Below are 24,215 nucleotides of genomic sequence, written 5' to 3'. Positions count from 1 at the left end.
ACAGTCAGTTGAGCGATCGATAACCTTGCCAAGGACGATAATTTATTTTGTTTGTAGTAATTTATTAGCGCAATTTTTAAGAACTGATGACTTAAATGGCACTATGAGCTTAGATTGGGCTTGCAAAGAGTGCTGATGCGCAATACATGTGTTTAATGCCATTCAGCCTCTCCTACCCAAGTATCTATTTCCACCTCTTCGTGATGCATTTTTGGCTATGCCAAATCGCTCAAGCAGAACTAGCGGAGTAAATTAATTTGAGTTTGTGGACTAGAGAGCCCATTCTCGTTAAACAATCAACAGCTAGTCATAATTACGATCCTTAACTGAGGTGGTTCTTTAGGTACAGAGTCAAGAATTTTGGAGATTTTTCCCTTTCGGTTACATTCCGATTTTGGAGACCATCAGCAATAAAGACTCTTTTATAGATCATCTATGAAAGAGCTTGTTGATGACCAAAGAACTCTTAGAAGGAAGTTGTCGATAACGATGGTATTGAACTTGATATTGAAAATTGATAGAGAAAAGCAATAGAGCCAGCTTTAGGCACCTACTGAGGCAGGCCATACATCGCAATTGATCTATATGGACGATCTCAGCTAGTCGTAAGTATCATTCCATGCCCCAAAAATCAGGAAATCCCTAAATATCAGGTATGTCACCCTGAATATTTCTAGTATATTATTTATACTTGTAACCGATTTTTGAACAATCAGCAGCTTCAATTTGATGAAATGCGCTTTAATTCCAACATGAACAATGACTCTTAACTAGTTATTATATTTTTTTTCGTTGGTTGTATTCATCATGAGCAAACATCTATTTATTCCACTATCGAAACAGAGAGAAGGTAGTTTTAAGTCTATAAGATGGATAGATTATCGACTATACACCCAAGATTCGCATATTTATGTCTTCTTTTTATGAGTTTTTAATAAAATTATAAAAAATAAAAAAGGTATTATTTTTTTGTAGATTTATTAAAGACGATGATGTTGATCATGATTGAAGCAAGAAGAAAATAAGACAATAAAAATCAGACATCTTTCTGGATATTGCAAAAAAGCAACCACATCAAGATTAACATCAATCAGGTAATATGAGAAGGGTTTGGATTAATCACGACATATAACACTTGAGAAGAATTTCATATACTTCCGTTTTTTTTAAAGCCTGCATCCATTCGTGAAACGATAAAAATTTAATTGAATTATAATGATGATTATTAAGATGATTAATTTCACACGTCCATTAGAAGGCTGTGCACGGAAACCTTTTTTTCATAATATTATGAAAATTGAAATAACAAAATGATACAAAAGAGTTCAATGCTACGAAAGGAACGAACGGGACTTTCCTATGCTGCTCTCGCAAAAACCCCATACAAATCTATATTAATATTATTTATTTCCCTTCTGTGTAAATATAATTAATGATATTTTCCAATTATTCTAATCATTTGGCAATTTAAAGATATGATGATAATCTTATAAACGGTTAATTAACCGCGAGAGATTTAAATTTAATTATTAGCGTTATGCTTAAGAATTTACAATAAATTAATCACATCTATCATCATCAACATATATCGTAGATCGAGGCAAAACAGTAAGAACGCACGTAGTTATTCAATTAGCAAGTTCATGCATATATCATAAAGAAATTCTTCACATTAATTTAATATCTCCATTACTAATTACTTAGCATTTCCATCATTCTTGCTGTTTTCTAGACTTTGATGATTAGAATGAGAATACATAATAAATAGAAAGAGATTTTATTGGATTCTCGTTTAGAAAGATCAGACTAGAGTTGGTGAGAATTGTGATGGATAATGAATAAGAATCAGAAGTCTTGTTAGAAATTGGATGTACTTTAGGATATTCATCTTAATAACGTTACTTAAATACGTTTAATCTTAAGGACACGATTAGTTCAGATTCTAAAGACACGTTTAGTTTAGATTTTAAGGACACTTTAGGTTCAGAATCCAAAGGGACATTTGGTTCAGATTCCAAGGACATTGTTAGTTCAGATTCCAAGGACACGTTCAGTTCTGATTTCAAAAACAATCAAATTATAAGAAACTATGGATACGATCAGTTTATAAAATAACTCCAATTTTGAAGGATAAGTTTAATTTACTAGGATTAATTCAGCTTCAAGACTCTATATTTTAATCTCAACCCTCAAAAACTAAAAATCTCAAATTAAACCTCTATAATCCCCCAATAAAATCAATAATCACAACTCAAGTACTTCCAATGAATCTCATCAGACTTTTGAGTCATTCGTTAAGATAAGGACAAGTCCATAGTCAAAAAAATCCCAATCATTACATTTAAAATATCAAAAGGTAGTGAAGGACTTGAATACCAGACAAATATTACTCATTGTGTATTTCCTCACATCTGTTCCTTCTTCATAAAGCCACTTCAATGTCTTTCATTGAGATGACCTGAAGAATAAAAAAAACTAGGAACTGTGTCAATGGGGATATTTTATTACCAAGAAAGACTCATAATAATCAATTAGTAATCATCAGCTTTTCATCGTTTCCATTTAAACCTCTGTTACTATTTTGAGAACCTCTTGAATATCACTTTCAATGATGCTTACAAGATGCTTCAAACCAGATACACATAAAAAAAACTACGACGTCTAAGCTTATTTATTTTCTTCTCAAGAACATTCTAGCAGAGACTTTTTTTTTCTTAACGGGACTCAGTTAAGTTAATTAATTAGAATTTTTAATGAGTCCCGGACAGCTCTTTCTTTTCGCCATCACATTACAATTATCTCGATCGCGCACGAGATCTATCATGAAATGATATCATAATGGGCATATCTTATTGTGCAGAAATAGAAAGAGATAATAGTGATTGGGACATAATGTGTGAAATGAAAGTTCATACCGGTTCTTTAATCAAGTTAAAAAACAAGACAAGTTTTTTCATTCTCTCTTCATTGAGTCATCATGAGAATATTTATGCATTTTGAATCAACAATTGTAAGTGAGATTTCCGTTAAGATGTTGTTTTTATAAGAAGCAGAACAGTCAACAGAACAGTTCGTTCAATAATAAAAATTGTTTTGACTTACCTTTCAATTCAGTACAATTGACTGCATTGCATTCAATTGCATACATGTTGAGTGATATTAATTGAAGTAGACGATGTGAATTGATAGGAATGGGTGATATATGAAGCAGTGCTCGAAATTCTCTCAACATTTGTGTTGCACATGTGTGAAAAGTTTCCATTCTGTTAAAGAATATTAAATTATCATTAGAATATGTTTCTTAATTGAATTTATCATCTCCGCCTACCCAATTTTCGTTATGAGCTTTCCTTGAACATGCAAAAATGATATTATAAAACGTTTATTTAGCTCCGAGGGGTCCATTTGATCTAGCTCATCATCAGTTGAGTCTGTATTTTTGCCAAGCATTGAAACATCTAACGGTGCTGTTCTATGAACTCGACTACCACCTTCGGGATGAATCCATGTCTCTTTCCTCAAATTACCATCAAAACGGTGCTCTTTTTCTTTAAGTCGTAGACGACTCTTCTCCTCACGCTTCCGTTGACTAAACTCATACTGTGAATAAAGATATTGAATTTTTTAGTATTCATAAAAAAATATGTGTGAATCTTGAGTCAAGAATTTTTATTGCATATTTTAGACATAAATTCTTTTTTAATTGGAAAAGTAGGAAAGAAATTTGAGTAATTTGGGACGGCTGGGTGTGTTTTTGACTATTTAATTAGCAAAACTGTGAAGAATATTAAAATTCTCTTGGGAAATTAATAGAAAGTGTGCTAAATATCAATTTCAAAAACATTTATATGGTTCTTAAACATTTTCAAACATTTATACGGTTTTAAAGCACTATCAATTGACTTTGTAAGCTTTTATGAATGTAATGCAAATAAAATTTTGTCACGAGAGTATAAAAAATATCCATTAAAATAACTGTTGGTACTTAATCAGTGAGAAATTATGACCAGAACAACTTACCAATGCCTTATACTGAGATAAGCATTAAACAAGTAACATTAAATTAATTTATATTAAAGCATTTAAGTCTCTAGTGTAATAAAATGAAAAAAATGAAGAAAATTCATCTTACCTTCTTACGAATCTCATCAAAAAGTGCAACAAGACTTTCTTTAGCAGCTAAGAATGGATTTGATGACATCAGACTTCTCATATAAAAATACACAGCATCAATTTTTCTTTTCTGTAAGAATTAATGATCCTTTAGAATTTAAAAATACAAGAAAACTTAATTAATCAACTTACGGAATAAACAGCCAGCAATGCAAGTTGATTAAAAGGTCGTCCATTTTTAGGCACAATTTGTTGAGCTTTAACATAATAATTCTTAGCTCGTCCAAAATTGTTGGTTTGATTAATTTGTTCGCGATAACGTGCCAAATCGCCGAGAAAGAGGAAAATCTTTTGAGATGATACTAGTGCAAGACCCACATATCCTAGACCACTTTTGAAGCTTGCAGCATTCTCACCAATATAGTCTTCAATTTTAAATTTATGACATGCTTCAACGTGATTTAACAGTGATTCCAAATATTTAGTTCCAGTATCAACAATTTCAATTGCCTTTTCCTTATAAATGCCACGACTTTCGTCATCACAATCTTGCATTTTCTTACGTAATAATTCAATTATCCTATAGAAGAGTAACTTCCAAAAATAATGTTCAACATGCTCTATTTGGCAAAATCTCATGTCGACTCGTAACAATTCTTCAAAAATTGATTGAACACTTTCACGCAGTTCTTGTATATAATTCCATTCCTGAATTAAATCGGAATTATCAATAAGTTGATTTAATTTAGAATCTAAAACATCGAGTTCGTCTATTAAACGTTTACTTTTAATTGATTTTTGATATTGTTCTGAGGATTTTTTTAGCCACACGGGCTTTGCTGCACTAAGGTCATGTTGGTGATCGTTGAAATGTTCATTTACGTCAGGCACTAGAAATTCTCGAGGACGATTTTGTGATTGTTTAACAACTATTGGCTTAGATGGATTACTTGGATCAAAAAGGACTCTCTGATCACCTTGATTATTATTACTATTATTATTGTTGTGGGTATTATTATTGTTATTGCTGTTCAACTCAACAGATGTCTCAAATTGTTTCGTTAATTCAGCAATCTTTTGATCTGTCTTACTACTCATGTGAGGTGCTTCGTCTAAACGTCTCCATGATAATGGTTCATCCTGTAAATTACTTGATGATCCCTGACGTGACCAATTTGACGTATTAAATCGTTCTGCACTATTCTCACGACTTGAATGGTAATTATCACTTCCTCTACGATTCTGATAACGTCTACCTTGATTTTGTCTTCGATCTAAACTATTTTCACGACTATTATATCCATAAGAACGTTCCATACTATTTTCTCTACTGTTATATGAGGATTGACTATTTTTACGTTGTCGATTATTTCCAGGTTTTGGGAAAGGCATTTTAAAGACATTTTGAAAATTATTATCGTTTGGATTGTAGCCGCTTCGTTCAACACTGCCATTACTCGATGCGCTAAAATTAGATTAAAGAAATGTGAATGAAATTTTTTTATAATACATTGTCTGCTGTTTTAATCGTGAAAAAAATATTTAAGGTCGAGGTCGTAAATCGCATAAAGTTTTGTGAATTAAAAATAAATCCTAGGATTAATTAAATTTCTTACTTATTTCCTTTCTTCATTCTATTCGTAAGCATGAGAAGTAAGTAATAAAAAATTTAAAATGAATTTATCCAGAAATTGATTGAAATCATGCAATATTACCTTCGATTACGACGTCTTCGATGTCTGTGACGATTATTGTCATCATATTTATGATCCCTCGACGATGCACTATTCACATCTGGAGGAAGTGAAAGAGAATTTGCCATAACGTCCTCACTCCAATCGAATGAGCTTTGACCTTCTTTATCCGTTTTGCGCATTACGTCTTCGTGCTGCTGTTGCTGTAAATGCTGCTTTTCATTTGGAGACTTCCAATCATTTTTCGGTGTATAATGTTGCTTTTGTGGCAGCTGTCTTGGTGGTGTTATCGAACGTGATCGGTGATGGTTGTGATGGCTACTATTGCCCCTGTCATTCCTGTCATTTCCTCTGTCATTATTATAATGATAATTTGAATTTTGATTATTATATTTTGATTGATAATTGTTATTTTGAAAATTCTGTGGTCGCTGTTGATCATATCGATTACGATTACCAAAAGGCAGTGTTGATGAGTATCCTGAAGATTGTTGTGCAAGTTCAAATAAAGGCTTGTCGGCAAGCTCTTCGGGCAATCCGCAATCTTTTAAAAATTTCCTCTTAAGTCTTGGCGGTAAAGTATCAATATTTAAAGGAAGATTCTTAAATCCAGCATTATTAATTCGAGGTATTGATGGAGGTTTATTACGATGTTCATAATTTTGTTGGTTCATTCCACCTTTCTGATCATTTCCACGATTTCTATCGTAATTATTCTTATCTGGATCTTGATTATAAGAGAAATTATTATTGCTGTTTGACATTATTCTAGGTTCCGAAGCTTGTCTAGACTCGTAACGCTTTGATGAATCAGTTTTACTTCCTTGAATTTGTTGTTGTTGTTGCTGCTGCTGTTGCTGTTTTGCTTGATAATAATTTTGCTCCGGTTTTTTTGATTTTTTGTTATAATAATCGTCATTTCGATCTCGTTCTGAATACATTTCATCGTCATGCTGAAATACAATGAAGTATAATTAAAAGATATACCGATTAAACATACAAAAATTAAAAATATACTCACAGGTCGACGATTATATGAAGTTTTTTGATTTTTATTTATCATCTGATATTTATTGGAGTTATTGCGCGATCCATAACTATCCATTTCTTTGTGATTTAGGCGAGCAAGCTAATAATGCTCTCAATTTGTTTATATTTTATGCGCTTGATGAGTTAACGTGATAACAAATAAGAATAAAATTTTAACTTATTTTTTAATGGTTTTACGCTATTCCTTTCATTTATATTATAATATCGTTACTATCAACGAATTAAGGACTACACTTATAATCTATTGTAATTAAATTTAAACCATTTAATAAGGTAGAAATTATGTAAAATTGCAATAAAATTTTCAATTCTTTTAAATTTTTTTGTAAACACTTTAGAACTCCCAGGTAGAAATTTGCGGGTTTGTGCAATTCAACGTGTGGAACTAAATTTGTCAATTTGGCGCAAAATTACCTTGAATTAACTTGATAAAGCTTATTATTTAATCAATTTGATTATATTTATTTCACAAATAAACTAATGCGGTTTAAATTTAAATCAAAATAGATTAGAAATTCAAATTGAAAAAGGACGGTTAATTTATGTTGTGCTATTTAGTACACGAGAAATTTAAACTTATGTTGGTGCTAACGTTTTAGCAGTTTCAACTTCCACGCAGAGTATCTTTGTTATTTTCATGTTATTTTATGACTATTAATTCGTTTCTTTTAATAGAATTAATGAAGTCAAGAATGCTGTTATATGGTTTTGATATGTAAAGCGCTTTACACAACATTTTTTAATGTTCACTGTTTTAATTCAAATTATGCTGCTTATTTTATCTGTTTGTCTTATTCAATGGGACTTTATTGAGAATAAGCAATTGTTGCTACGATATTTAGAGAAATTGACAAAAACTAAAAATCATGTTTTTCATGAAAACCGTACAACAGTCAATAATTTGATCAAAATTCAAAATGTCAGTAGCCGATAAAAATTCTAAAATTCCGATACATCTTTATTAACCTTTAAATCATACATAACATGTTATTATTTGTTCACATAAAAAATAAGAGTTTAGTGTGGAAGTTCAATAGCATCAGTCATAATTTAAGAACGGTTTTGTTTTATTCGAAATAAAATTTAGAAGATTCCTTAATATTTTTATGAGATTACGCTTAAATTTAAACCAAATTTTTAATTAAATCAAGTTTTTATTAAATTTAAATAGCTGTGTACATTTGTTAATCTAAGAAATCAGTTAAATCTCTCTATATTTTATGAAAAATAACAAAAACAGCGCATAAAGCTGCAGAAAAAGTGTTAAAAAATAAATGGCAAGCAACAAAAATAATCAGAAAAATTTGCGTGAAGTTTACGATTTATTGGATAAGTTAGTGAAGAAATTTTGCCATGATAGACATAAGGAAGTGCTAAAGAAGGTCACGACAGGAATTGTGGACTCTCAGCATGGATTCTTCTCAAATTCACAGCAAGATGAATCAATAATTTTGGGAAAAGTTAAAAATCATCTCGCAAATAAATCACAAAGTAGTCTTACTATTTTCTTAAAGCAACATGAAGAGCTCTCTACTCTAACGGATCCGAAATTTCGTACGTCAATGCTTACGTTCCTATTGTGTATGTCGGACATGGAAACAAAATTGCCAAATACAATTGATTCAAAGGAATCTGGAAGTTCATTTACGCTTCCAATTAGAAGTATTCAAAATAGCGCTAGTATGGAACAAATCTATCGAAACATTACAATTAGAGTGAGTATCCTCATCAACCCAATTAATTCTAATTTTTAATTCTTCTTGACATTTCTACTCTATTATTAGAATGCTTCAATGAACTCGATAAATACGGAAAGTAATTTAAAGCTTGTTAATTTCCGTAGAAAGCTTCCATCGTCAACATCCACAGACAGCGTTCTCGATGGTCAGACGCCTGATTCTGACATATCCTATAACTATTCACAAAGTGAAGAAATTGTCCAGGAAGCGATTTATGCACTAACAGGAAAATCCGGAAAGTATCTCAAAAAAGACGTGACAGGAGATTTCAAATTGGACATTAAATCAAGAAATCTAAATGCACAGGAAGCTGTCTCATTGATGAGATTAGCAGAAACTGGACGACTGCACAATGAAATTCACAAATATACAGATCCGAACAGTGAATACTTCCTCTGTGGACTTTTTGGGCAAGGCCTAATTGCACAAATTCAAATTGAACTAACACAGTTTTATGGATTAATCGCACATCTACAAGATAACGTAAGTATAGACTTGCGAGATTTCCATAAAAAGCTATAAAGTATTTTTTTAACGATCGTTTTCTTTGTAGCTTAATAATCAACGCGCTCGTTCATTCACTGAAAATAATGATTCATTAACGCTTTTAAAACTTATATCGTACATATCGGAACCTCAAAAACGCTTGAAAATTATCAGTGAACTTCTGCAGCAATGTAAAAATTTAAAAGGCGGTCAACTTGCCACTACACTGCATTCACAAATTCACATTGGAAATTCGTCGTCAAGAAGTATTGTCAAAAGCTTCCTTCGAGCAACTTGCCGTCCACTACAAACAATGCTTAGCTTTTGGCTTCTTGATGGTGAAATTAAAGATCCACACAATGAATTTTTTATCGAAGAAATCAAGGAAGTCAGTTCAGATCGCTTATGGCATCATAAATATCGGCTTGTAAACTCGAGATTGCCTAGCTTTATATCAAAACAACTAGCCAATAATATCCTTGTGTCAGGAAAAAGTATAAATTTCTTACGAGAAATATGCGAGGACAAAACACCAATTAAAGGACGTGAGGAACTGCGACTTGCATTCGAGAATAACATCGATGATCTCTTTCGTGAAGGATGTGACTCAAAACTACATGATATGATAGACAGTGTCTACTTAAATACGTCACAAAAAGTTCTTGAAATTGCCATGGGACAGTACAATTTAATGGAACATCTACATTCAATGCGTAAATACCTGTTACTTGGTCAAGGAGATTTCATTGGATTATTAATGGAGAATTTAAAGGACGAACTGGATCGTCCAGCCAAGGATCTCTATCAACATGCTCTCTTTTCAATTGTTTCATCATCCATTCGTGCCACATCTCAATTTGATGAAAATGAAGTGCTTCAGCACTTGGATGTAAGATTAATGGCATTCAATTTATTGATTTTTTAATTTATTCTTACATTTTCTTAGGTAAAACTGAATCATCCGATTGATGGAGATAAAGGATGGGATATATTTACATTACAGTACACAGTTCATGGACCTCTTGCCACTATTCTCGAACCAAATATGGCAAAATATCAAGAGCTATTCAAGCCTCTCTTTAAAGCCAAGCACGTTGAGTTTGTGCTTAATAATGTATGGAAGGAACAAATGTTGAATTCAAAGACATTAAGGAATCTCAAAAAGACACTTAATCCTGTCACATATCGCTTACATTTATATACCTCTGAAATGATTCATTTTGTTAATCAGGTAATGCTGTTGTATGGTTTTTTGTCTGTTAAATGGTTTTCAAGCACATTCAAATCCTGAAATGTCGTTATAATTTTTAAATTTTCTTTTAGATGCAATACTATATTCTTTTTGAAGTTATTGAATGCTCCTGGACACAATTCATTAAACGCGTACAAAATGCAAAGGCTCTCGATGACATTCTATCCGCACATGAAGTTTTCCTGAATGAAGTACGAATCGGTGCTTTTCTAGATAATGAGACAAAAACTACACTTTATTTACACCTTGATATCGTTTACGATTCTATAATGAAACTTGAAGAATGGCAGAAAACATTTTATGAGATTGCTTATAAGGAAGCGGATGCAAGACAAAAGTTTGAGCAACGAATTATTAACAGCGAGAAAGCAGGAACTTATGGAGTCACAACAGAAATGCGATTGGAACGAGATGAGGAACAAAAGATCTTTGAACAATTAATTAGTACCTTTAAAAAGTCATTGGATGGCATTGGACAAACTTATGAGAAATATGTCAATGAATTTTTACTCATGTTGACATCGTCGAAGGATCAAAATTTACAGTTATTCGGGACACGATTGGATTTCAATGAATATTATAAGAAACGAGATCAACGCTTGAAGCATCCACTAACTTATGAACACATGCGTCTGTCCGGTAAGTTGATATCATGCTTAAATTATCAACCTGTTACTTAATGTACCAACTAATTTTAGGAATGGGATTTTCTGGAATATTTTCGCGCTCAACCTTATCTAACACACCGATGCGTTTAGGAAATCACTTAGGTCATTGACAGGACTATGAGATATATCCCGAAATAACATCCGAGGATCAAGAAGATGAACAAACTTGTACTAATTCCATTAATATGAAATTTATGCCACTTGATTGTTGCACCTTTATATGAATAAAGAAAATGTTTAATTTGATGCTTATTAACATTTGTAGACTGATTTATGACGTTGGAGGCTGCTTTAAAAATCCAGAAGACGTACGTAATCCAGAATTACGTACGTAAATTTACGTAACGTTAATTTTACCCACTTTTGAATGTTTTTTGATGGTTTCTGTTTAAATGTTTTAAATGAATTTATTTCTTACTTAAACTTCACATCTATACTAAATGTAATTAATTCTACTTATTGTTTCATCATTTGCTGTGCTTTTTGATTAGCTGCTAAAAGATTTTCATTGGTAATCATTTGGAATTCTTGGAATCTAGTGCTTATTCTTTGATTCATTCGGAGAAATTTTTCCATACAATTCATTGCACAACGATCTTCTGTGTCCTTAACATTTCGTGTTGAGAAGTCAAAAATACAGTCATTGAAGCAGATTTCTGATAATTTGTTGTAACTTAGCAAAAAGTCTTGAAACTACAAGAAAATTGTGTTAATTGTGACTAATTCGAATGTTATCCAGTGAATATGATACTTACAGATTTGATTTGATCTTTATCAAGCTGATCCAGTGATACTTGAGACATGTTTTTATTAATTTACTTAAAAAATTGATGTCAAAATATTTCAGCGAGTTTTGAGTGGAACCTAAAAATTTTGAATTTTTGAAAACCGTTAATTTTATTTAGTATTGGCATCATTTTGTTATTAGGATTTTTAACAACTAATTTTCATTATGATTAATGGCTAGTAAGCTTAATAATTAAGTTTTAATTATTAAATATCAAGTAAACTTTGCACAAGTTAAAACTTTCAACATTGAAATAACGATCGAAAAATTTTCAAATTTCTCAAGAATTTTCATATCTCAACGCCCTGTTGCACAATTCAGTAAATCAGATTTCAAGTCAGTCCAGTTCAAATATTTTTTTGGAAAAGTTCTTGAGAGAAAAGTTTTTTAATAATATAATTTGGATAACTGTGTTAAGATTATTAAAAATGAAAGTATGTCTCTATTAACAATACAGAGGAGCCCATCCAATTCAAACTCGATATCTAGTTCCAGTGTAAGTATAATAGAAAAAATCTTAAAAATCTTTTGCATCAGAAAAATTCAAAACAAAAAAAAATTGTGTATTCTCCATTAATTTGTTTTGGGAAAGTTCTATTATTCATCATATTTGATCGTAAATTATATTACAACCAAGTAGCTGTTCCTTAAATTAGTGCAATTACACACTAAATTAGTATAACGATGAAAAATATTGCGAAATTTTCAATTTTCTTAAAAGTTTACGACGACAAAAGAGAAGAAAAAGATGTTTAGTGCAAAAAAATTGAAAAAGTCCTCGTGTTTGAAAGAGGAGTCTATGACAGCGCATTTCCCTCATCCATAAATAGACATGAAAGGATTAAAAATCATTTTAAAAAATAACGGGAAAAATATATTTGAAAATTAACGGTCATCGTTTCGAAATACGTACGTAATTTAAAACTCAACGTTACGTAAGACGTACGTAATTGTACGTAACGTAAGCTATTTCTGTAAATTTGTTTGGCTGGTTCCAACAAAGGAAGTGACTTATCAAAAAGTTCTCAATTGATTCTTAAAAGTAGTAAGACTACAGACTAAACATGGACAATAACATATTTTCCCCTAAAGAAAATGTGCAAAAAAAAAATGAGTCGAGATTCAAAGAGCAAGCCATAGAAGAGGAAAGAAATGAACGGATGGATAGAATAAAGAATAATTGAAAGATAATAGTAGTGAAACTAGCAAAACATAATAATAATTCAATTGCAATATTTTTTATCATTTATTGTTGCTTATAAGAACGAAACATTTCTCATATTTCCTACGAAAAAGACACGCTTTATTGACTCACAATGAGGAGGTTTGGGTTGGAAACGTGTAATAAATTCCTTATCTTTAATAAAATCGAATAAATAAGAACATGAAAAAATAATATTATTAACAAAAAATGAAATCGAAGATTTTCAATTTCAATCGATAAGAAGGAAAATAAAATTAATTTTTTTTTAATTTACTCGCCCCAATCACACAATCATGTAAACAAAACAAAACACAGATGATAAGAGGAAATTAAAAAAATCACTAATCATAAACTTTATAGTACAATCATTCCACGAATAATCGTCGTCGTCGTGATTCCTCTATAGACGTAAATTCTCAAGAATCCACTTTATGATTCATGATTCATACAAAAGACAGCGAAAAAATTCAAGTGATTTTTTTATAAGTTAGTGTGACCAAAAAAGGTCCAGAAACTCTTTCCTCTCAAATGAATATTTAGATCAAGGTTGTGAATATGTAAAAATTACAACGGCATTGAAAGTTCAAGGACCGAATAGAAGAAAGAAGGATTTCTGCTCAATTTTTACTGAAAGGAAGAACGAAGTATATTCTCGTGAAGTCATCACTCGAATTTATTTTTATACGAAAAAAAAAAACACAATAAAAAGTTTTGATGTCTACGTATAAACTATTGGCAAGTTCAAATGAAAATGTGGCGCTTCGGGAAACGGATTGTGAGAATCAATTTCATCATGTACATGCAAATTAACTGACAAGGGATAGGAAATATTGTTTTTGTGTCAGGCATTCATGGTCTAGAAACTTTTGATTTAGTTGTTGTCAAACTTTGACCAGTTGATTATTGTAAAAAGTTCTATTATTGATGTTGTTTGCCTCAAAATGTCTTTAAGAATTCATTTGCATAAATTATGCTCTGTGATGTGTTGAATTCAAATGACTCGACAAGGCAAAACATTTCAAAAACTGGTATTGTACATGAGAAAAAAGAGAAGCATTAAATTTAGATTGTGACATTCGGAATTGTTTCTATCTGGCATGGATTAATTTAAAATGTCACACTGATTCTGTTTAATAATTACCAGAGAATCGAGCATTATTGGTTTTTTTAAAAGGTGAAATAAACTTAAATTAATAATTATGGCATTTAGAGAATGAAATGTCATGCAAATGCATGGAGGTGCATTGAATGTTTGAGAACCTTACAAATGTTTTCTGAGTGAAAAAATTGTGTGGTTTTACTAAAAATTATTTTAAAAAAATTCTAATAGATTTGTTTGACAGCTAAAACCTTCTAAATTCTTTCTAAACTGTTGTACGGTTTTAGAACATAAAAATGAAATTTAAATATCTCAACGAATTGCCATCCTCATTCTAAAAATTGGCCTCAATTTCCTCTAGAAATAGTCATCCTCATTTCAATTCTTATTCAACAAGCTAATCCCTTAATTGAAAATAAAAATACAAATGTCTCAATTTGGAAAATTTTCAAAAATAATTTTGTAGGGATTACTTATTAAGACGGGGGAGCTTGAACTTTAAGTTTATTTACGTTTAATAATATTGACACTGACACAAAAAAGAAATAATTCAATTGAGTACACAACTTTTTAAGTGATCGAAAGTTTGTTCTGATTAGAACTTCCATTAGCAATGATACTTGATAGTGTTTACAAACATTGTGTAAATATGTAATTTTTACTGCTTTCAGACATTTTTTTACCGAAAACTGATATCGATTAATATAAAATATCGTTTTACTTCTGAGAACCAATAAAATCGATTTTTTTGAATCTTAATCTATGTCATAGCACTCACGAATACTTTTCCAAACCTCATAAAATTCTAATGAAGAAATGAAAAAAAAACTTCCATTTTTTATCTATCAAATACTTATTTCAAATTCGTGACATTATTCCAATTCAATCGATCACAATGCAATGAAAAAAAATAAATTCTAGAATTGAGTGTGAAAACGCCTCGATTTTCAATCAAACTTCCCGATATATCCAATAATGTGTACTAAAGATACATCATCATTAATGCTAAATACTATCCATATGTTTAACGTGTGAAAAGAGCGAATAAAAAAAAATTTCTTCTTTTCGTACGAGTCTCAGAAGAAGAAGTCACCGTCAGAAAATCAAGAAATACTCGAAAAGAAGAAGAAGGAAAAAGAAAACAGAAAATAAATGAAAAAAAAAAGTTTGTCAGTTTTGAGCGCTGAGCTCTCAGTTTGTTTTTAGCTCTTGACTCACAAAGACGTCGGATATTTTTTTTATTTCCCTTTTTCGTATGTTTCGCGTAAAGCTCTCATCGAAGTAGTAGAAAAAAAAAGTCAATCTCACATTTTTTTATTTTCTTTCCTTCATTTCTCTACGTACTATATATCTTTTTTCTTGTAAAACGTTCGTCTAAGTTGCAATGTGTCTATGATTAACGACAAAATGATTGCAACTGTGCAGTTTTGTATTTTTGTGAAGTGAATGTGCCAACGGCCAGATAAGCATAGTAGAAAACTTTAATTAAAATCTGGTATAGAAATAATAAAAAAAAAAATGTGAGGAAAGATAGAAGAGCAATATAAAGAAAAATGAAAGTTCAAAAGCATGGCAATGTGCACTATAAAAAATGCTACAAAATATTATATTAAATGAAATTATAAACGCAATAGTGATTAGAATTTGCACAAGAAAGTTGAATAGAAAAGGAAAAGTTTTTCTTTCTTTTCTTTTAAATGATGATCATAATGGAAATGATAATGTTAAACTATCAATAAAAAAAAATGTAAAAATTGCTATTCAGTAGCGAAACAAGATTGAGATTGAATTGAAGGCTAATTTATCTCATTTTTTTTTGTGGTTGTTCTCAAACATAATAATAAGAACGTAATTGTATTAATCTGTGAGACATTGGCCATTACAAAAAATAATAATTTGCATTACGCAGTGAATATGAATGCATAATTGTCTTAATTCAGTGATATATTCGTGAAACTCATATTCGGCCTACACTTATGGAATCCATGCACATTGTGGCGAGAATGAACTTTTGGGGGCCTAATGTTTGTGAACAGTATTGAGCTACAGTAAAATTTGCACTTGAAATAAATCCTACATTATTACATTCGCAAATAGTCAAGACATAATACACAAAAAAATGAGTACAAATTAAGCGTTGAAACAACGAAGAAATAACAACAAAAAAAAAGTTAATAATTTATTAATCGCACAGAAAAATAATAAAGAATTGAAATTGTATTTCGGTGAAGGCAAAAAGAGTTTTTAAAAAGAGCCATTTTTTATGGTGTGAATTGTTGTTAATGAAAAAATAAAACCTCCCAAAACGAGAGATGATAAAGTAAAAACGGAAAGAAAGAAAAATATTAAAAATTATGAATTGTGTGCCTTAAAGAGGATAATATAATTAAAGTGAATTAAACTTAATATATATCATACATGAACTCATTTAATATAAATAATAAGACGAGAATAAATTGAGACAAATGCTGTACATATTACCGCCTCCAACTAATCCCTCGCCACCGTCCGTTTGGGATTTAATAATTAACTTTCATCAAAAAGGATGTCAAGAGACGGTAACTGAGACATCATCAAAATCTATAAGATTTGACAAAGGTCATAATGGTATTAAGAGGATTCGTCATCAAAGTTGGTGTAAATCATCGGAATCATCGTCAACGTATCAATCTCATGTAAGATAATGAAGAAAAGAAAGAAAAAAAAAGTCCATTCTGTTGTTGACCTCAAAATTGTTATTATATACATATACGATCAATTTCACTTTCTCGCAAAAACCAGACATCACAACGTATATTGAAAAGTATCTTTCAATTTTTCCATCTAAAACAAGCATTATTTCCCGTATTTCAAAGATTATTGTCGTCGTAATCTTTTCTTTACATATAACAGAGGAGTTTTAAATTGTTGTTACGGGAAATGAAAAGACTTTTTCTTCTTTTTTTTTACATACGTTTAACTTAAAGGCATTAACATATAAGCTCATTTCTGTTGCATTAAATGCGCTTTTCTGTGGTTCACTGACTTTTATGAGGCACCAAAAAAAATGTATGTTTACAAAAATAATTTTAAGATTTTTAATGTTCTTGGGGAAGTTGAACGCTATGAACTTCCTTTGTGCCATTTTTTGGATGTAAACTCTTCTATTCTCTCATCGAATATCTATTTAATTAAGAAGAATTTACAGAATAATTTCTAAATATGAGAAACACGTGTTCTTGCACAAAAATTTGAATAAAAGTCGTTAAAGTCTACACCGAAAAATCTTATTACCTAATAGCCAATGATTTATTGATCTTTGAATAGCCAAAAAAATATCAAATTGTTAAAAATATCGCTTTAAAACTACGTTTTGATCTTAAAAAATTGATTGACTTTTTTGTTCATTCTCTTTATAAACATCGATGAACCGCGCGAAATAATAAAAGAAGACTACTAAAATTTATAAATAGTTTCCTCTTTCCATTTTTCTTTTTTTTTTTCTTTCATTTCTTCCTTCTTCTTCTCAGTTGTTCTCATGAAAAATTGCGCATAAAAAGAGTTACATAGATGAGCAAAAGAAAAGAAATTAACGAAAAATTCCCGTCGCAGATTTATTTTTCCAAACGTAATTCTTTTTCCTTTTGGATGAAAAACTCACTTGTGAGCTCATTTGGAAATGAATCTCGTTGAGATGCGCTTTATTTGAAGGCTGTACATGAACAGACAGAGAGCTGATCGTAAATGTGCTCACACAATTGAGTATAGTTGATCATATTGATTGAGTATACTCATTAGCACGCTCATTGTCTGTTAGGGATAGTCAACCTCACTCTTACTTACTTAATTTCTTGGTGGGCATGCACGGGGGTCCATTGCCGCGTTTAAAGAACATCTATAAACAGTTTTATCATTCGGTAACTTCTGCCAATTCGGAATACTGAGAACTCTAGCGTCTTTATCAACACATCCAATCCACGACAATTTTGGATAGCAACCTCAACTCTTTAATTTCCAAAATTGTTAATGAAAAGCTAATCAGACATTGAAAAATAAATAATAATTTTTCATAAAAAATTAAACATTTTTAAGGTCATAAAGTTAGCAGTTTCACGTAAAAATGCTTTATTTTTATAAAAATTTAAACAAATCTTTTATCATTCATGGTTGAAAGGCAAAAAAGTCACGATCATTAAAATATGCACAAGAAAAAATAATCGACGATAATTAATTTTTTTGTTATTTTAACTGATGTAAACACATTCCTCGCGAAAATAAGCACATTCAATCTAAAGATAATCAATCAAAAAATTTTCCTCTTAAATGAATTTTCATCTGAATATGTTTATGCCTGAAGTATAATAATACATGTTAGTGAAACGTGTTCGAATCATTTCTGGATAGAATTTATAAAATAAATAGAGGAGTTATTGTTTGATTCCTCATACTGAGCAGAACATTGCGATTCTCATAAAGCTCTTTACACTTTAAATTGTTAAGATTTTAAAGGAAATCACAAAAATTTCTGCAAAATTAGCTCAACAGCTTTAATGAATATCATTCCGCATGAAACCTTGCTAATTCCAAAATATTTTTTTACACATTGCTGCTTAACTATTTAAGGAAACTGAATGATCTTTTGGAGAATACATTAAAATGTTGTATAATTTGTTGCGATTTAAGCCTTGCAACGTCTCAAATTTCATAGTGCAGAGATTTCATTTTTTTGTTGTACTAATTTGATAAGAGCTTACTGGAAACGATCGATTCTGCTATTTAGAAGCTTATCAGGAGGAAGTGTGATTAAAAACAGACACGCTGAACTAGGCAATCTGAGTAGAAGTTTAGATTTCAAAGGTTGAATCTTAGTTCAGATTTAGCTATAGTAGACAGTCTAGCTGTGCAGTCATTAGCATGAATTGACGCAAATACGTTTTAACATATTTTGTCCAAACGGATAGAGCACTGTTGTCCAAACTGTGTTTCTCGCCACAGTCATGTGTGGCGCATGTCATATGTGGTTTCGGTCGTGGCTTACCACCAAGATGTATCGCGACACATAAAAGTTTGAACAGTGCTGTTTTAGAGTGTAATCTTAGGTGTTAATTAATTGTTATCCAATTTTGATTAATTTAATGGACTTGCTTTCACTTCCATCTATAGAAACCATCAAAATTATCTCAAATTTAATAGAATTTCCTCCATAGCAACAATATTTCAAGATTTCTGCTTATTCATCTACATTTTTTACAATTTATGCTGAATTTCTCTTCTACAGACCACCTAAAATGTCAGCAAATCATGCGATTCTCTTCGCAAGAACCTTTTCATACGAAACAGCTCATATCATATACAAGATAAATATTATTCTCATGTCACAATATTTTTTTGTATGCACACCCCGTCAAACATTCTTCTTCCGTTTCACGAAGCAAACAAATTTTCAATGTGAAATTTTATGTTTGCACGTATTTTTTTTGGCATATATATGCAAAGAAGAAAATTTCTCATTTACCATATAAGGCATACGATGATCATTTAAATTGTAATGTCCAATGAAATATAAAAAGAGTAAAAATGTCCTGAATGTGATTGATAAGACAAAAAAGAAGAAATTTTGCGTTTCTTCTTTCTATCCAAACCTCACAATGTTGACCAAAAAAGAGCATCGAAAATTTAAAATTACAATGAAATAATAAAAAAAAGGCACCATAATAGAGGTCAACAAAATGTGTACGCTTGATACTTAAATTCAATGTAGAATGCTTGAGACTTACCGAGAGCAAAGAGATTGTACGAATAAAATGCACATTAAATTAGGCCCATGTTGGATATTTTTAACATTAAGGTCAACTTTATACTTGTCTTTATGTCTTGTATGTGTGCCTTCAACCTCTTTCGGTTTTCTCTCTTACTCACATATTCTGTTTTTTTTTTTTTTGCTTTAATCAATTTCGAAGGCAAATGCGGCCAACATTGATTGACATGCTTTGGAATTGACTCAAAAAATTACTCAAATTTGAGAGCTGAAATGAAACGAATTGTGATCGTAAGAGGTTATGAAAGCGCATTTGTTAAGGTGTGTGATTAGACTTGCGATCCTGGAGAAAGAAAAATAATGAATTATCGTAGTAGGCAACAAGTTTTTGTTGAACTTTTATTTTTCACATTTGCTTGTGAAGTAATTTTTATATTTCTTTGTTGGAAGTGAATTAAAGTAAATTGTTGGTGATTTTTGAAGTGAGCAAATTGCTCATAAATTTTGAACAGCATCAAGCCATTAGTAATGTTCATTAGAACGTTAATTGCGCATAAATTAGTATGTATAGATAGTTTTTATATAAGACCACATTCTGTGTATCTTGGCAGTGATTCTTTGCAGCACTGAATAAGCAAATGCACAGAGTTGTGGAGGGGCGTACTTAAGATAATAAAAATCTCAGCTAGTTTTGGATTATCTAAGCAACATATACACTTGTCATGTACAACCTGTATAGAATGTAGACAGTATTCAGATAAAAGACATCTTGCTATACGTAATGCACTTACAACTCTGGTTCTACAAACAGACAAAATGTAGATCAGATACATAACTCTCCCCAGATAGCAAATAAAAAAAATGAGTCAAAAACACAGCATGATATGATATTTTAACATACATATGTGAATTCATTTTAACTATTGTCTTAATTGCCTGCATTGCAACATGTTAAAGGGAAGAGAAAAAAACAAGAAGTGTGAAATAATCGCTTAAAAAAGTCGTGTATGTAAAAAGATTAATTAATAGTTCTTCACTCAGTTTTAATAGAGGCACAAATGAAAAGCGAAATGATATAGTAATAATTATCATGAGTTTCATTTTCATTTTTTTATTAGCCTATCTTCATTTTTAGATTCGATGTCATCATGAATAATGTATCATGAGGAAATGAGTTAAAAGTATATTTTAGAAAATCATCGCACATTTCAAAACAGTACTTGAATAAAAAGAGATAATAAAATATGTAGACATTTCATTTATTCCTCCATGCATTGTTGAAGCTCAAAATTCATATATATATTTACTTCCACTCCATACTCAATAAGCTCTTACTAAAAAGTCGCTCGATCGTAGACTCGTTGGAACCGCACTCCAAAATATGCCCATATTAGGAAAAACTGAATCATAACTATACATTTTCTTCTCCGCGCTCACTTCTCATTAACTTTTTTCACTCTCTCAGTTTCTCGTTTAATCATTAAATTTCAATTATATGGATGGGCGAAGAGAAAAAGAAAGAAATATTGTGTAATTGCTACTATTTATAGACCACACGAAAAATGTATATTTTTTCTTTAATTTCTTTTTATTGTCCATTTAAACGAATGATTTATTTGGATGACTAACTATCAATTGAAATTATTTATATCAACAAAATATTTACAACAACTTCTTTTTTTTGTTCTGTTGTTTTACAGGATTCTGGTGGTGTACGAGAATCAGAAGAGAATCAGAGAATATGTAAAAGGTAAGAAGAATTTAAAGAATTTTAAAACTATCGACATGTGCGCAGCAGTTTGCATCATCTGACATTGAGATATCAACGGACCATAAAAAATGCTGTTGAAATAGCTGACCGAACAGAATGATTCCCCTTTTTTGGATTTTTTTCATTCGTTCTCTTTATAAGAATGTCTAGTACCAACGTAGATGGATCACACGTATGCAATTCAGCCTTAAGCGAACTGTGAAATAATTCTGGAATATTTTTGACTAACGGGTTCTATTAAAATTACCAAGTAGTTCCACCCTTTAGTCTCATTAAGCTGAATTTTACAATATTTCATTATTTTTGCGAATTTCAACAAAATATCAAATTTTTTGAGGAAATCATTTTTGGTTACTGATAAGTTAATCTTCAAAGTGGTAAAATATCGATTGGAGTTAATCCAACGTATGAGAAACATGCCGATATCGTGCTAAAAATATCTTGCTCAGTCACCCAACAAAAAAAATAAAAAACAAACAGAGATTGTGCAATATTTTCACAGAAAATCCAGTTGGAAAAATAATTGTAGAATAATACTTGTTCTGCAATCTTTGAGAAGAAATATACAACTACTATTTATAATATGAGTCAACGACCATTCTACGTTACGCTCACTTGTTAAACGTGTTTGAACGACCTAATCAAATGGTCGATAAAAATGCTTAATGATAACACAAGGTCGTTAATGAAAATATATATCAATAATTTATTGCGTTATTCTTTAGTTTTGTTGCCAATATGATTCATGTTCGTTGTTATTAAATGAATTTCCTGCTCAACGAAGGAATTTTAATGGAAATATAAACATTTCAACATATCGGGAAGCTATCAAAGCTAGAAAAACATTTTTTTTCATGAAGGAATTGCAAAAATTCAGAATTTGTTTATCGAGAAACCATGGAAATCCATAAACAAATCATTTTTGGATTTCCCCCCGTTAGACACGAAGAAGCCTACAATCAGCCATGTCTTGCTTAGTCAGGGAAAATATAATGTAATTTTGACTAGAGTAGAGTATTATAAAAGACTTACTTTTAAAGTTCTTCATTTTCCTGTGGTAATGTTGAACAAAAAAAAATCCATAAAATTGTGGTTTTATGCCACAAAGGAAAAGTGTGTAAAAAACCTCATTCAATGAACTTATATCAGAACTTGTAGTAAATTATTGTGTAATTAATAACTTTATCAGTCATCGTAAAAATTATGCATTTCATTCATCCGGGTTCAAATGGCTTCCTTACCTGCTCAATAATTGACATAACATAGAAAAAAAAACTTTTTTCCACCCTTTTGATTAATTTTTCAATGTTTTATTCACGGAAGGATATTCGTGAATGACTGGCAATACTTTTTATATTGAGTGCAACGAACTTTATAAAGAAAATAGAAACAGAATTGATTTTTTTTTTTCGTACACAACGTATGTACTCGTTTCGTCAAGTGAAACACGCGCTTGATTATTTATTTATGCATTTAGAACACTCTATTTGCACATAATTTCATTACGACATTCTTTTTTTATTCATTCATGAACTGTTGCTAATGAAAATAATTTGAATTCTAAATCGCAATAAAATGTGTGGCTGTAATTTGGCGATTCAATAAATTTGCACTCATTTGACACTTTTTAAAATGTAAATAAGTATTTGTAATTTAAATTTTCATTTTTTTTGGCAACATCCATAAACCGGATTTTCATAGTATTAAATAAGAAAATTATTTCGTTTATTATTGTACAAGCGTGCGACAAGTTCCGCAAAAATTGTTTGTTCTTCATTTCTTTTTTATGACATGACCAACTAAAATAACACACATACACGAACATGTATTAAGAATTAATAATATAAAGACCATAAATCAAAATTCGATGACAAGAGAGGACGACGACAGAGACAAATAGGTGAGGAAAGAAATGGTGAAAAAAACATTTAAATTAGGCCAAAGCTAACGGTTTTAACCTAATTTTATTTTTTGCTGTTATGGTTTGTTTTATTTTAATTTATTTCAATGCTAATTTTTCAATTCATTATTGTGTCGTTAACTTGCTTTTTTTCGCACAATATACAAAAGAATAGACATTACTCGGACAAATGCGTGTTCAAAATTGATAGTAAATTACACACTCGTAGTAATGATGTATTTGAATACGAGAAATAGATAGCTTAAGTAGTCAAATTATACAATCAAGATAAGTTCACATTCAAATTCTTTTGTGTATTTTTGAGTAATTCTTATAAATTTTCTGATTTATTTCCTTTGTTACACACATTTCGAATTATGTCCATGATTGAAAATTAATCCGTCTTTACAAACAAAGAGAAGCTAGTCACCAAGGAGAAACAAAATTTGTAGATATAGCTCGCAGTTTGCTGCGAAATGATAAAACGACTTCCTATGACTAATGTAATAAGATAAAAATTTGGTATATTTGGGCGCATTTAATCACATGATTCGTAAATTTAGATTAAAAGACTTAAGGGTCGTGCCTATATTTTGTGGGTAATGACTTAGATTTTTAAATACTCATAAATCATTATGACTATAAATTCAGCTGAATGATCAAATGAATTTAAAGACATTTTAATTTCTGCTTGTAAATCTTTCAAATATTCCAT

General features: G+C 30.6%; 3 protein-coding genes across 6 annotated transcripts in view; 2 read left to right on the top strand and 1 right to left on the bottom strand.

Moving 5' to 3' along the window:
* Smg6 (Smg6 nonsense mediated mRNA decay factor) overlaps positions 1 to 7,195 on the bottom strand; it is a 42,752-nt gene extending 35,557 nt beyond the window's left edge. Inside the window, exons 1-7 of one of the 2 annotated variants that reach the window (XM_070646071.1) lie at positions 6,829 to 7,195; positions 5,829 to 6,760; positions 5,730 to 5,747; positions 4,306 to 5,578; positions 4,133 to 4,243; positions 3,329 to 3,600; positions 3,103 to 3,263 (exon numbers count right to left, since the gene is read on the bottom strand). In XM_070646071.1, coding sequence (XP_070502172.1) covers positions 3,103 to 3,263; positions 3,329 to 3,600; positions 4,133 to 4,243; positions 4,306 to 5,578; positions 5,730 to 5,747; positions 5,829 to 6,760; positions 6,829 to 6,912 — 2,851 coding nt within the window. In that variant the 5' untranslated portion in view covers positions 6,913 to 7,195. The remainder of the gene's footprint in view (positions 1 to 3,102; positions 3,264 to 3,328; positions 3,601 to 4,132; positions 4,244 to 4,305; positions 5,579 to 5,729; positions 5,748 to 5,828; positions 6,761 to 6,828) is intronic. The other variant, XM_070646072.1, reaches the window with a different exon arrangement.
* Positions 7,196 to 7,959: 764 nt separating this feature from the next.
* On the top strand, positions 7,960 to 11,254 carry Grip91 (gamma-tubulin complex component 3). The gene is made up of 6 exons (XM_070646265.1): positions 7,960 to 8,572; positions 8,642 to 9,079; positions 9,150 to 9,971; positions 10,029 to 10,313; positions 10,406 to 10,973; positions 11,033 to 11,254. Exons 1-6 carry the CDS (start codon positions 8,132 to 8,134, stop codon positions 11,110 to 11,112), a joined length of 2,634 nt encoding a protein of 877 aa, XP_070502366.1. The 5' UTR covers positions 7,960 to 8,131; the 3' UTR covers positions 11,113 to 11,254.
* An 887-nt stretch (positions 11,255 to 12,141) lies between these two features.
* ssh (Protein phosphatase Slingshot) overlaps positions 12,142 to 24,215 on the top strand; it is a 36,001-nt gene continuing 23,927 nt past the window's right edge. For 2 of the 3 annotated variants that reach the window (XR_011544825.1, XM_070646263.1), the window contains exons 1-2: positions 15,303 to 16,767; positions 21,530 to 21,579. Coding sequence is in view for 2 of the 3 variants with exons in the window: in XM_070646263.1 (XP_070502364.1) it covers positions 16,558 to 16,767; positions 21,530 to 21,579 (260 nt within the window). In the remaining variant the exon portion in view is untranslated. Of the gene's footprint in view, positions 12,286 to 15,302; positions 16,768 to 21,529; positions 21,580 to 24,215 lie in introns of those variants that run through there. The other variant, XM_070646264.1, reaches the window with a different exon arrangement.

Source organism: Chironomus tepperi, unplaced genomic scaffold (assembly GCF_022539635.2).
Source record: "Chironomus tepperi strain 1889 unplaced genomic scaffold, CSIRO-AGI_Ctep_v1 contig_359, whole genome shotgun sequence".
Taxonomy (NCBI): domain Eukaryota; kingdom Metazoa; phylum Arthropoda; class Insecta; order Diptera; family Chironomidae; genus Chironomus; species Chironomus tepperi.
This window is presented reverse-complemented; position numbering and strand designations above follow the sequence as displayed.

Bases quoted from the DNA above. Each gene is read 5' to 3' on its own strand.
- Grip91 (XM_070646265.1), top strand. From the start codon at position 8,132: ATGGCAAGCAACAAAAATAATCAGAAAAATTTGCGTGAAGTTTACGAT. The intron at 9,080-9,149 runs GTAAGTATAGAC...TTTTCTTTGTAG, and splicing joins TCGCACATCTACAAGATAAC to CTTAATAATCAACGCGCTCG. The intron at 9,972-10,028 runs GTAAGATTAATG...ACATTTTCTTAG, and splicing joins AAGTGCTTCAGCACTTGGAT to GTAAAACTGAATCATCCGAT.